General features: G+C 42.5%; 1 protein-coding gene across 12 annotated transcripts in view; it reads left to right on the top strand.

Annotated features, from left to right (window-relative positions):
* The window catches only part of GRK4 (G protein-coupled receptor kinase 4), a 91,474-nt gene that overhangs the window by 28,214 nt on the left and 48,365 nt on the right, over window positions 1–14,895 (top strand). For 7 of the 12 annotated variants that reach the window (XM_040625160.1, XM_040625159.1, XM_040625153.1 and 4 more), the window contains 2 exons: window positions 3,174–3,286; window positions 13,065–13,142. In XM_040625160.1, the coding sequence (XP_040481094.1) occupies window positions 3,279–3,286; window positions 13,065–13,142 (86 nt within the window). In that variant the 5' untranslated portion in view covers window positions 3,174–3,278. The other 5 variants (XM_040625154.1, XM_040625155.1, XM_040625161.1 and 2 more) reach the window with 4 other exon arrangements.

Here is a 14,895-nt window from a genome sequence, read left to right as displayed (position 1 = left end):
TGAGGATGATATAAATATAAAATGCAAAGCAAACTGAAATATACCCACAGAGAGCCCAAATAAACTTAAACTTCAGACATTTGGCTTTGCCAAATAAGCCAGATTAATTTGGAGTGCACTGATTTCTCCCTGGCCAGGCTGTTCCCTCCTGACTCCCTGCTGTGGCATCCTTCCCCAGATCTCCTAGGCTGTGGAGCAATTCTGCAATCCTAGCAATTCTCCCACCCCACATATGTAACTCTGGCCATCTGCTTTGTAGCTCCTCCCTCTGTTCACGGGGCCCAACCGGCCCCTCCTTATGTTTCTCTACTAGGGAATGATCTTAATTTCCCTGGTGCTGCCTTCGCAATACAGATCTTGTTGCCTACAGTACGAGCCAGACTCTGGGACTGTTCTGCTCACAGGTTCTCATCTCCATACAGGGTACTGCCTTCTACTGTTTACCCCATCAGCTTCCTCATTGTCCCCTCAGTAGAGGATGGGTTCCTTGAGAATAGGGCTCCTGTGGTTCCTGTTGTAATGTCCTCACTGTTAAGGGGGAGACTTGACGGGGTTTGAATGAGTTGCCTTCTGAAATTCATTTGTCACCAGAGAATTGGCCTCTTCCTTCCTACTCTGCTGCCTTTGTTCTGGTCCAGCTGCTCTTACTGCTGGCTGGTCCCCTTGCCCCAGCCTGTACTGCCCCACTTCACATCAATGCCCCAGGATCTAGGTGGCCCTCAGGAGTGAGCACTTCCCAAAAGGTCTCTGCTTTCCTTAAGATGCTAGACCTACTGTTGTGAAGGGTCAGTGACATAATACACAGAAAGGACTCAAAATAGTACCTGACACACCGCCACAGGTGAAGAAGCGTCACCACTAGTTATTATGCTCATGTCTGTTCCTTCTAGGGTAGAGAAGCTTCCTCGGTATGACACCGAGGCTTGTGGAAAATGTGATCCCAGGCTTCTTTTTTCCTCCAGTGTTATAAAGCTTCATTTGCCTCTACATTTTGCTTCCCTGGGTCCCCTTTTTCAGCCACTCTGAGCTGCTCGTTGAGTCAGTCACATACCTTCCATGTCTCTTGGCCCATAGACTATTCTCAGAATTAAAATCTGGTACAGTAGTACATATTATAATTATATTCCATTTGATCTGGAAGCGAGTAAGTGTGGTTGGAGCCAATAAAAGGAAACTATTCTTTATTGATCACACTTTGCCAAGGATAGTTTTCCCAATATCTTAGTAGGGTTATTTATTTTCTATATTTCTTTGCTTCTTCTGGATTATACCCACTGTTTGTCCTTTTTGGTTTCTATTTTCTTTTTAAAATTTCTCTCTTATTTTATTGTAACTCCTCAAGTAATTCTTTTTTTTTTTTTTTAGTAATTCTTTTTTTTATATATAGGTGAATGGAAGGTAAAGTTTCTGAGTTCTTAAATTTTGGAAAATGTCCCTTTTTTTTGACTTCTTGTTTGATAGTTACAGAATTGAATATTTCCACTTCCCTTGACCCCTGAACTTTGAAAACATTGGTGTACTAGTTTCTGGCTTTGCTAATACAGTGTCTCTGATGCTTTACGTGTCGTAGCTAATGTTTTGTTCTTTCTCAGAGGTTTCCTCGTTTCTCCTTACTGTTGGGAATGTCACCGGGATGCCTCTAGATGTGGGTCCGCTGTCATTAGTTATGTTTAGCACTCAGTGGGACTTCTAAATCTTTGGCCCCTCAGCCAGTCATTCTGATCATGACTGGGACAGCTCTCCCCCTCCCCCCTTGAGCTCTAGGTGTGTGGGCGCGTCTCCCTTAGGAAGTGCAGCTTGTCTCTAGGGTTTAAGCTGAGGGGTTCTTTAACAATCCAACCCACCAGCTTTCTCTCTTCCAGGTAATCCTCAAATTTCAAACTCCTGTGGTACCCTGTATTCGTTTTCCATGTTGGGTTTCCTTCTTTTTGTTGTGGCTTTGGTTTTTGTTGGCATTTTTGGTCATTTCCGTAGGAATCTGGGAGGAAAAAGTAGGCAGACCTGTAAGCTCCATTTGCAATCCTTAGCTGGAAACTAGGAACATTCCTGAACCCTTGAATTTGGGAGGAAAGTGTTAAAAATTCTCAGTATTATAAAAATGTCACTTTTTGACTGCCTGTGTCTTTTGATTTTTAAGTATAGCATCCCTAAAATAAAATGTGGTAGTAAAATTATACAAAGTAGATGGTAGAAATTTTCCAAAATTGTTGTTTGTTGAAACAAGCAATTATGTGCTGGCAACCAAAACATTTCTCTCCTTGCCTATTCTTTTCCATTTGCAAACTCAGCCACCTAAAGTAGGATTGTTTAGATTCTTAGAACTACTTGGCATGAATAAACCCTTTAACTGAGGAATTTGCTATGGCTTGCTTACTTCTCATGAATTTTATTTAATTGTTCAGTTTAGAGCCGCTCTAGGAGTCCTTCAGTATAATGTTCATTTCAGGTTCAGAGCCACTGCTCAAAGAGCAGCTGATTTTCTTGCTGATGTTTCAATTAACCTATTTCAAACAAAACATTTTTGTTTTATATCCCTCTTGATACTTTGACTAAATATTAGTGCCTTGTTCTCAAAACAATATCAGTGTGTGTGGTAAGGTTAAGGTATATAACATATTACCCACTGAAAAGAAAAAAAAAAAAAACCCAAGAGCAGTTTAAAAATAATTAAGCATGTGTAAAGTTTGTAACTTGTAAAAGTATAGAAAGGTAGCAAAATGGAAAAGAATTTTAAAGAATGTGCTTGAGTCGATTCCCGTGGTGTATCTCACATAGGCGCAGTTTGTGCCAAACATGCTGGGGAGGATGGGCCTGTGGAAGGATGGAGCCAGATCTCTCGTCTGCCCTTCTCTTCCTCTGCTGTGATCTTGACTGTGCAGCCCCCAGGAATGCTGCTCCCCTGCACAATTCCTTTTGGAGGCAGGCAGGGACATTTCCAGTTATGCTTCACTCAGCTTTATTTAGCAATTCTTCCAGCTCCTTTGGCTCTGTCCAGATACTATAAATATTCATGATGACCAGTCTACATTAGTAAACAAACAAGTAGTTTTTAAAAACCCCCACAAATAGTATTTTTGACTTTTATTTTATCAGGTGCAAACAGCAGTTCAGAAAGCACTTTCTGAATTATAACGATCATATTGGTTTATTTCTTCTCCCCTTTCTTCACCCAGAAAAGGATTATAGCAGTCTTTGTGACAAGCAGCCAATAGGAAGACTTCTCTTCAGGGAATTCTGTGATACGCAACATGATCTAAAGGGATGCATTGAATTCCTGGATGCAGTGGTAAGCAGTTCATCTCAGTGTTGGACTATCCAGTCTCGTGCTTCTGAAAATGAACAGACCAGATGTAAAAACTTAGATCTCTCTAAGTTAAGTAGACCTTGGACATGATGGTAAGAGTGGATAAACCAGTTGCTTGGTGTCATGTTACTTTGGTATGGAAATCCCTGTATAAGATTTCCCCTTATCTGTGGTTTTGCTTTCCATGGCTTCAGTTACCGGCAGTCAGCTGAAGTCCAGAAGCAGACGATCCTCCTTCCGACATGTGGTCAGTGCAGGCGCACTCGGGGATACTGCAGGGCCGGGCGCAGACCATGGCAATGAAGCGAATGTCGCGATGAAGCGAGTCAAATGAATTTTTTTGTTTCCCGTTGCACATAAAAGTTATGTCTACACTATACTGTAATCTATTAACTGTACAATAACATTGATCTAAAAAAACCAATGTTCACACCTTAATTAAAAAATACTCTGTTGTTGGAAAATGCTAAGCCTAGGCATCAGCGAGGCATCATCTTTTTTGGTAGTGGAGAGTCCTGCCTCGATGTTCATGGCTGCTGGCTGGTCGGGGTAAGGGTTGCTGAAGGTTGGGGTGTCTGTGGCAGTTTCTTAAAATAAGACAAGATAGAAGTTTGCAACATTGATTGATTCTTCCTTTCACTTGAACACTTAGAGGCCATTATAGGTTTTTTTTTTTTTTAAGATTTTATTTATGAGAGAGAGAGAGAAAGAACTCGAGCGTGAGTGGGGGGAGGGGGCAGAGGGAGAAGGAGACTCCCTGCTGAGCAGGGAGCCTGACATGGGGACATGGGGCTCAATTGATCCCAGGACCCCGGGATCACGACCTGAGCCCAAGGCAGACGCTTAACTGACCGAGCCACCCAGGTGCCCCTAGAGGCCATCATAGGGTTATTAATTGGCCTAATTTCAATATTGTGTCTTGATGAATTGGGAGGCCCTAGGCGAGGGAAAGAGAGGGGACAGGCTGGTCAGTGGAGCAGTCGGAACACACACAGCGTTTCTTATTGAAGTTCACTGCCGCGTATGAGTGCGGTTCAGGCAGCCCCAGACAGCCGCAAGTAACATCAAGAATCACTGATCACAGATCACCAGAACAAACATAACAGTAACGAAAAGATTGAAATATTGGGAGAATTCCAAATTATGACACAGAGACATGACATAAGCAAGTGCTGTTGGAAAAATGGTGCCAAAGACGTGTTCGCCACGGTGTTGTACAGACCGTCCACTTGTAGAGGAACACGTCGTCTGTGAAGTGCCGCGCAGCGAAGCTCAGTAGAATGAGGTGGGCCTGTTCTTTCAGATGAACACTGAGGCTCTTGCCTGTCCTCTGTGGACCTCCCAGCCCCTTCCCTCCGGTGCCTTTACTAGAATAAGGCAGGGCTTTGAAAGGAGTCTTTTTTTTTTTTTTTTGAAGCTAGAACGCTGGTGTAGTGGGGCAGGCCTCGTCAGTTCCAGGATAGAGTGCAGATATGTCTTAGTGTATCGGGTTATATTTGCCAAGCTGTTATATTTTAACACTTTAGGGATCTACAGTTCTTTATTTCAAAGTGGCTAAACTGCATTGTTAAAGCTCCTTCAGGGTTGGATCTTCTGATGGTGACATGAGACCTATTAATTGTTAGGTGACCGCTGGTCAACTGCAATGACAGGTTCTGTTCTGTGTTTTTTGTTTTTGACAGCAGCTGTGTGGGTTAATAAATCATGCCTAACTATGCCTTTTGTACAGTACTTGCTGCTTGGACTTGAACCTCGCAGGTTCTTGAAGCTTCGGGAGTGGAGAGAAGACTGTATCTTATCTATTTCCCTCATGGCACCCGGCATAATTGTCTGCTCTTTTCTACTTAGTGTTTGTTGACTGAATTAATGGAATCTTTGGCAATTAGTGTGCAGTGAGAGAAATAACCAATAGGAGACATTTATTAAGAGGTTTATTGCAGGGAGGAGGAGTTAAGATGGCAGAGGAGTAGGGGACTCCTTTTTCAGCCGGTCCCCTGAGTCGAGCTGGATAGGTACCAGACCAGCCTGAACATCCACGGAATCAGCCTGAGACACAGGAAGATACATCTGGATCTCTACAAATGAACATCTCCAGCGCTGAGTATTGAGGTACGAAGCAGGGAGCCGTGAAACCGCGCACAGATATCGGAAGATAAACGGAAGGGGGAGGGAGCCGCCGCGTTCGGGCGCCGGGAAGCAGTAGCCACCTGCATGGGGGAGCGGGCGGACTCGCGGATGGCACCCGCGAGAAAACAGACTGTGACCGTGAGCGGGGAGCGCGCGCCACCAGACTTCTCACGGAACTCCGGTGCGCTCACTGGAACCAGACTGAGACCGGGAGCTCCGGGAGTGCGCGGGGGCGGCTGGCGGCTGGCAGTGTTAGAAACACAAAGGACAGAGATGCGCCGGCCCTGGAAGTGAGGGCTGGGACGCCGGGTGTGGGGCGCACATCCCGGGACGCTGCACGGTTGAGCAGCACCAACAGAAACAGAGTTCAAGTGGCCAGATCATCAGAGAACGGCCCGCGATCCCCTTTGTTCTGTGACAGAGGCTGAGATTCGGCCACTGCTGCTGTGTCTGTCAGAAAAGGCACAGCAAACCGCCAGGGAAAGCTGCCAGAGAACAAAAGCCTGGAAACACCGGCTCACAGGGTGCCCATCCCCATCCCCCCTCGCAGGAGACACGGAGACCCTATCCAAACAGGGTTGCTTGAGTATTGGCGCGGCAGGCCCCTCCCCCAGAAAGCAGGCTGAAAAATCAAAAAGCCCACATCCCTAAGATCCCTATAAAACAAGGGCGCATGACCTGGGTCCCGGTCAATAATTTGGGCTCTGGACAACCCCGCAACTTCTCCTCATCAGAATGACGAGAAGGAGAAATCCCCCCAGCAAAGAAAAGACATGGCCTCTGCCACAGAAATAATGGATATGGATGTAACCAAATTATCAGAAATGGAATTCAGAGTAACGATGGTCAAAATGATGAGTAGAATTGAAAAAACTATTAACGAAAAGGTTACTGAGAACATAGAATCCCTAAGGACAGAAATGAGAGCCAATCTGACAGAAATTAAAAATTCTATGAGCCAAATGCAGGCAAAACTAGAGGCTCTGACGGCCAGGGTCGCAGAAGCAGAGGAACGGGTTAGTGAATTGGAGGATGGGTTAATAGAGGAAAAAATGAAAATAGAAGATGGTCTTAAAAAAATCCACGCCCACGAATGTAGGTTACGGGAGATTACTGACTCAATGAAACGATCCAATGTTAGAATCATCGGCATCCCCGAGGGGGTGGAGAAAAACAGAGGTCTAGAAGAGATATTTGAACAAATTGTAGCTGAAAACTTCCCTAATCTAGCAAGGGAAACAAACATTCGTGTCCATGAGGCAGAGAGGACCCCTCCCAAGCTCAATCACGACAAACCTATGCCACGTCTTAGTGCAATTTGCAAATATGAGATCCAAGGATACAGTATAGAAAGCGGCCAGGGCAAAGAAATTTCTCACGTACCAAGGCAAAGGCATCAGAATTACGTCAGACCTGTCTACACAGACCTGGAATGAGAAAAAGGGTTGGGGGAGCATTTTTAAAGCTCTTTCAGAGAAAAACATGCAGCCAAGGATCCTTTATCCAGCAAGGCTGTCATTCAGAATTGATGGAGAAATAAAGACATTTCAGAATCGACAGTCACTAGCCAATTTCGTAACCACGAAACCAGCCCTACAGGAGGTATTACGGGGGGTTCTATAAAAGTAAAAAGGCCCCAAGAGTGATACAGAACAGAAAGTCACAACCAATACAAAGACTTTACTGGCAACATGGCATCATTAAAATCATATCTCTCAATACTCAGTCTCAACGTAAATGGCCTGAATGCTCCCATAAAACACCACAGGGTTGCAGATTGGATAAAAAGAAATGACCCATCCATTTGCTGTCTACAAGAGACTCATTTCGAACCCAAAGATGCATTCAGACTGAGAGTAAGGGGATGGAGTACCATCTTTCACGCAAATGGACCTCAAAAGAAAGCTGGGGTAGCAATTCTCATATCAGATAAATTGGATTTTAAACTACAGACTATAGTTAGAGACGCAGAAGGGCACTATATTATTCTTAAGGGAAGTATTCAACAAGTGGATATGACAATTATAAATATATATGCCCCCAACAGGGGAGCAGCAAGATACACAAGCCAACTCTTAACCAGAATAAAGAGACATATAAATAAAAATACATTAATAGTAGGGGACCTCAACACTCCACTATCAGAAATAGACAGAACACCCTGGCAAAAACTAAGCAAAGAATCAAAGGCTTTGAATGCCATACTCGACGAGTTGGACCTCATAGATATATATAGAACACTACACCCCAGAACCAAAGAATACTCATTCTATTCTAATGCCCATGGAACATTCTCAAGAATAGACCATGTTCTGGGACACAAAACAGGTCTCAACCGATACCAAAAGATTGAAATTATCCCCTGCATATTCTCAGACCACAACGCTCTGAAATTGGAACTCAACCACAAGGAAAAATTTGGAAGAAACTCAAACACTTGGAGACTAAGAACCATCCTGCTCAGGAATGACTCGATAAACCAGGAAATCAAAAATCAAATTAAACAATTTATGGAGACCAATGAGAATGAAAATACAACAGTCCAAAACCTATGGGATACTGCAAAGGCAGTCCTAAGGGGGAAATACATAGCCATCCAAGCCTCACTCAAAAGAATAGAAAAATCTAAAATGCAGTTTTTATATTCTCACCTCAAGAAGCTGGAACAGCAACAGAGGGACAGGCCTAATCCACGCACGAGGAAGCAGTTGACCAAAATTAGAGCTGAAATCAATCAAGCAGAAACCAGAAGTACAGTAGAGCAGATCAACAGGACTAGAAGCTGGTTCTTTGAGAGAATCAATAAAATTGACAGACCACTGGCAAGACTTATCCAAAAGAAAAGAGAAAGGACCCAGATTATTAAAATTATGAATGAAAAAGGAGAGGTCACGACGAACACCATTGAAATTGGAAGGATTATTAGAAATTTTTATCAACAGCTATATGCCAATAAACTAAGCAATCTGGAAGAGATGGAATCCTTCCTGGAAACCTATAAACTACCAAGATTGAAACCGGAAGAAATTGATTCCTTAAACAGGCCAATTAATTATGAAGAAATTGAGTCAGTGATAAACAACCTTCCAAATAACAAAACTCCAGGCCCGGACGGTTTTCCTGGGGAATTCTACCAAACATTCAAAGAAGAAATAATACCTATTCTCCTAAAGCTATTTCAAAAAATAGAAACAGAAGGAAAGCTACCAAACTCATTCTATGAGGCCAATATTACCTTGATCCCCAAACCAGGCAAAGACCCCATCAAAAAGGAGAATTACAGACCGATTTCCCTAATGAATATGGACGCCAAAATCCTCAACAAGATACTTGCTAATAGAATCCAACAGTACATTAAAAGGATTATCCATCACGATCAAGTGGGATTCATACCTGGGATGCAAGCGTGGTTCAATATTCGCAAATCAATCAGCGTGATACATCATATCAACAAGAAAAGACTCAGGAACCATATGATCCTCTCAATCGATGCCGAAAAAGCATTTGACAAAATACAGCATCCTTTCCTGATTAAAACCCTTCAGAGTGTAGGAATAGAAGGTACATTTCTCAATCTCATAAAAGCCATCTATGAAAAGCCTACTGCAAATATTATTCTCAATGGGGAAAAGCTGGAAGCCTTTCCCTTAAGATCAGGAACTCGACAAGGATGCCCACTCTCGCCACTATTATTCAACATAGTACTAGAAGTCCTTGCAACAGCAATCAGACGACAAAAAGGGATCAAAGGTATTCAAATTGGCAAAGAAGAAGTCAAAATGTCTCTCTTTGCAGATGACATGATACTCTATATGGAAAACCCAAAAGAAGCCACTCCCAAACTATTAGAAGTTATAGAGCAATTCAGTAACGTGGCGGGATACAAAATCAATGCTCAGAAATCAGTTGCATTTCTATACACGAATAACGAGACCGAAGAAAGAGAAATTAGGGAATCCATCCCATTTACAATAGCACCAAAAACCATACGTTACCTTGGAATTAACTTAACCAGAGACGTAAAGGACCTATATTCTAGAAACTATAAATCACTCTTGAAAGACATTGAGGAAGACATAAAAAGATGGAAAGATATTCCATGCTCATGGATCGGAAGAATTAACATAGTTAAAATGTCCATGCTACCCAGAGCAATCTACACTTTCAATGCTATCCCGATCAAAATACCAAGGACATTTTTCAAAGAACTGGAACAAACAGTCCTTAAATTTGTATGGAAACAGAAAAGGCCCCGAATCTCCAAGGAACTGTTGAAAAGGAAAAACAAAGCTGGGGGCATCACAATGCCGGATTTCGAGCTGTACTACAAAGCTGTGATCACAAAGACAGCATGGTACTGGCACAAAAACAGACACATAGACCAATGGAACAGAATAGAGAGCCCAGAAATGGACCCTCGGCTCTTTGGGCAACTAATATTTGATAAAGCAGGAAAAAACATCCGGTGGGAAAAAGACAGTCTCTTCAATAAATGGTGCTGGGAAAATTGGACAGCTACATGCAAAAGAATGAAACTTGACCACTCTCTCACACCATACACAAAAATAAACTCCAAATGGATGAAAGACCTCGATGTGAGACAGGAATCCATCAAAATTCTAGAGGAGAACATAGGCAGCAACCTCTACGACATCGGCCAAAGCAACCTTTTTCATGATACATCCCCAAAGGCAAGAGAAACAAAAGATAAAATGAATTTATGGGACTTCATCAAGATTAAAAGTTTCTGCACATCCAAGGAAACAGTCAGAAAAACTAAGAGGCAGCCCACGGAATGGGAGAAGATATTTGCAAATGACACTACAGATAAAGGACTGGTATCCAAGATCTACAAAGAACTTCTCAAACTCAATACACGAGAAACAAATAAACAAATCAAAAAATGGGCAGAAGATATGAACAGACACTTTTCCAATGAAGACATACAAATGGCTAACAGACACATGAAAAAATGTTCAAAATCATTAGCCATCAGGGAAATTCAAATCAAAACCACACTGAGATACCACCTTACGCCAGTTAGAATGGCAAAAATAGACAAGGCAAGAAACAATAATTGTTGGAGAGGATGTGGAGAAAGGGGATCCCTCCTACATTGTTGGTGGGAATGCAAGTTGGTACAGCCACTCTGGAAAACAGTGTGGAGGTCCCTTAAAAAGTTAAAAATTGAGCTACCCTATGATCCAGCCATTGCACTACTGGGTATTTACCCCAAAGATACAGACGTAGTGAAGAGAAGGGCCATATGCACCCCAATGTTCATAGCAGCAATGTCCACAATAGCTAAATCGTGGAAGGAGCCGAGATGCCCTTCAACAGATGACTGGATTAAGAAGTTGTGGTCCATATATACAATGGAATGCAAGTTGGTACAGCCACTCTGGAAAACAGTGTGGAGGTTCCTTAAAAAGGTAAAACTTGAGCTACCCTATGACCCAGCCATTGCACTACTGGGTATTTACCCCAATGATACAGACGTAGTGAAGAGAAGGGCCATATGCACCCCAATGTTCATAGCAGCATTGTCCACAATAGCTAAATCGTGGAAGGAGCCGAGATGCCCTTCAACAGATGACTGGATTAAGAAGTTGTGGTCCATATATACAATGGAATATTACTCAGCTATCAGAAAGAACGAGTTCTCAACATTTGCTGCAACATGGACAGCACTGGAGGAGATAATGCTAAGTGAAATAAGTCAAGCAGAGAAAGACAACTATCATATGATTTCTCTCATCTATGGAACATAAGAACTAGAATGATCAGTAGGGGAAGAAAGGGATAAAGAAAGGGGGGTAATCAGAAGGGGGAATGAAACATGAGAGACTATGGACTATGAGAAACAAACTGAGGACTTCAGAGGGGAGGAGGGTGGGGGAATGGGATAAGCTGGGGATGGGTAGTAAGGAGGGCACGTATTGCATGGTGCACTGGGTGTTATACGCAACTAATGAATCATCGAGGCTTACATCGGAAACCGGGGATGTACTGTATGGTGACTAACATAATATAATAAAAAAAATTAAAAAAAAGAGGTTTATTGCAAGGAATTGGCTTACATGACTGTGAGGTCTGGTTAGTGGAGTCTCAAATCTATAGGACAGGAGTGAATCCTCCAAAAATGGGAGTGAAGCTGCTGTCCTCAGGTAGAATTCCTTCAGGAAGGGGCGCCTGGGTGGCACCGCGGTTAAGCGTCTGCCTCCGGCTCAGGGCGTGATCCCGGTGTTACGGGATTGAGCCCCACGTCAGGTTCCTCCGCTATGAGCCTGCTTCTTCCTCTCCCACTCCCCCTGCTTGTGTTCCCTCTCTCGCTGGCTGTCTCTATCTCTGTCAAATAAATAAATAAAATCTTTAAAAAAAAAAAAAAGGATTCCTTCAGGAAGCCTCAGCTCTGGTTTTAATGCCTTTCAGCTGATTGAATCAGGCCCACCCAGATTCTCTAAAACAATCTCTTTTACTTAAAGTCAGCTGGTAAAGACTTTAATCGCACCCACGAATGCCAGCACAGCAATGACTAGATTAGTATTTGAACATCTGGACGTTGTTCCTGCCAGGTTGGTGTGTGGAAAGACATCACAAAATCCCAGTGCTTTCTTTTCCGCTGATTGCCTGCCATCCAGCATCCAGAATGTAAGCCAGAAGGTTCTCTAAGTCAGCGGGGTCTAGTTACTAGTCAGGGTGAATAGAGTGCCCTTGAAAACAGAGCATGATGCTGGGTCTGACTGGGTGGTCAGCCTGACGGCCGTGGCTCCTATACTGGGTCCTTGGAGGGTGCAGAATCAAGTATGAGGTCCGACTCCTGCCCACAAGGACTGTATGTGTTCAGCAGTACATGAACTTCCTTCAGTCTTGGTTTCCTCAATAACCTCTCCCAGCCCATCTGGCTATTAGCTTCACGGCTCTTCTCAGGCCCCGACCTGCAGGATCCAGTAGTTTCACTGAGGCCTCCTTGTGCCTGAGCCTCCAAGTCTGTTGACATTGTGGAGTAGCCTTTGCTTGAGGCTGTTAGCCTCTTAGACAGGCTTTTATGGTCTCTCCTCTGGTTTTCTCTGCTATCTTTCTTTTCAGTTTTTTCCTTGCTTATCCTTTGTAGAGGTTTAGATATTGATCAAGTTCTGCCTTGACCCTTCCTCTGGTTTCTGGCCTACTGGTGGTATCCTCTCTTACCGTCCCCTGCCTGAGCCCGGCGTAGGGATGTCTCCTGCTTTGGTGTCGCCAACTCTGACTTCTCTGGGAGCTCTGTGCTCAGGTTGGCCACGTGCTGCTTGGACAGTTCTAAAATGCTGTTGCCTAGAGCAACGTAAGCTGTTTATTTGGTTCTATTTCATTCGGCCACATGGAAGGGCTGAGAGTGCGATAGGACAGAGCTGGAGCACGGTGACCTGTTGCTCTATTGCGTTACTCACCCTTCAGAGAAAACGTTTTTTTCCCTTCATTGCCATTAGTTTTCCAAAGAAGAGCTGCAGATACTTGATCAATGTCAAATCAGTTAGAGCTACGCTGTGGTTTTTAGGGTACCCAGCCAATTCCGTCTGTCAGAGAATTTGAAACACTGTGACGTCAGTGGAGAAGCTCTGCTACCATTACTCTCTGTTCTCCTCTCTACCGTCAGGCAGAATATGAAGTGGCCGCTGACGAGAACCGAAGAAGCTGTGGACTGCAAATCTTTGACACGTTCTTCGGTGCCGAGGTGTGTTTTCTTCCTTAGATGCAAAGATTTGTTAATGCTTACTTAAATAATTAGAGTCCATAGCCCTTCTTACTTAGTTGGATAAGATACAACAAGTATGTCAAAATCTTTAATTTCTTATAGATATTCGTCTTCTGTATTTTCTTTTGAGTCGGTGAGGAAATTAACAAATCTCTTAGAAAATTAATTCAAAGAATTTAAAAGTTGCTATGTTTCCTCAAAGAGAATACAGTATTAGAGAATTTATTTGACTGAAAATAACATTTTTTTCCTAACAGCTTTAATGAGTCTTAGGTTTTATGCTTTTTCATTCAGTAGATTCTAACAGTTTAGTGTGTCCCTGACATTAGAGCTGTAACCTGCTTCCCTCCACATGACTTCTTTTTGTAGGCTGTTAGAAGTCCTAAACCCCGGTCAGGCCCCTGTATTGTAGGGTTGGAGGAGAACAGTAACAAGGATAGCTAACACTTGGTGAATACAGCTCTAAGCCATGTACATGTAACGAGTTGTTACAACAGTCCTATGAGGTGGGTACCTTATGTCTATTTTGATATGGTAAGACTGAAAATCAGAGTGGTTAAGTGGCTCACCAAAGGTTACACAGCTTGTTAAGTGCCGGAGCCAGGAATCAAACATGGAGAGACTGGGGTTGGAGAATAGTGTAGTGAGAATGAGTTCAAGATGTTCAGATTCTGAGCCATCAAGTAGGGGAAGCTCACTGGTGCATCTGTGTTCATCACAGATATTGGCCTGTAGTTCTCTTTTTTGTGGTGACTTTATCTGGTTTTGGTATCCGGGTAATGCTGGCCTCATAGAACGAATTTGGAAGTTTTCCTTCCTTTTCTATTTTTTGAAATAGTTTGAAAGGAATAGGTATTAACTCTTCTTTAAATGTTTGGTAGAATTCACCTGTGAAACCATCTGGTCCTGGACTTTTGTTTGTTGGGAGGTGTTGTTTCTTTTTCTTTTCTTTTTTTTTTTTTTAATGGATTCAATTTCTTTGCTGGTAATTGGTCTGTTCAGATTTTCTATTTCTCCCTGTTTCAGTTTTGGTAGTTTGTATGTTTTTTGGAATTTATCCATTTCTTCTATGTTGTCCAATTTGTTGGCATATAGTTTTTGATAATATTCTCTTATAATTGTTTGTACTTCTGTGGTGTTGGTATTTCTCCTCTCTCATTTGTGATTTTATTTATTTGGATCCTTTATCCATTTTTCCTTGATGAGTCTGGCTAGGGGTTGATCCATTTTATTGATTTTCTTTCAAAGAACCAGCTCGTGGTTTCATTGATCTGTTCTATTGGTTGTTTAGTTTCTATATCATTTATTTCTGCTCTAATATTTATTATTTCCTTCTTTCTGTTGGTTTTAGGTTTTCTTTGTTGTTCTTTTTCCAGCTCCTTTAGACATCAGGTTAGGTTATTTATCTGAGATTTTTCTTGCTTTTTGAAGTAGGCCTGTATTGTTATGAACTTTCCTCTTACAGCTACTTTTGCTGTATCCCAAGGCTTTGAACCGTTGTGTTTTCATTAGCATTTGTTTCCATGTACTTTTTTATTTCATCTTTTATTTCCTTGTTGACCCACTCATTGTTTAGTAGCATAGTATTTAATTTAACCTCCTTGTATTAGTGGTCTTTCCCGATTTTTTCTTGTAGTTGACTTCTAATTTCATGGTGTTGTGTCAGAAAAGATACACAGTATGACTTCGATCTTTTTAAATTTATTAAGGCTTTTTGTGGCCTGATATGTGA

This window comes from Ursus maritimus, unplaced genomic scaffold (assembly GCF_017311325.1).
Source record: "Ursus maritimus isolate PB19 unplaced genomic scaffold, ASM1731132v1 scaffold_8, whole genome shotgun sequence".
In the NCBI taxonomy this organism is placed as follows: Eukaryota; Metazoa; Chordata; class Mammalia; order Carnivora; family Ursidae; genus Ursus; species Ursus maritimus.
Note: the sequence above shows the minus strand (reverse complement) of the source record. Positions and strands in the feature narration are given on the sequence as shown.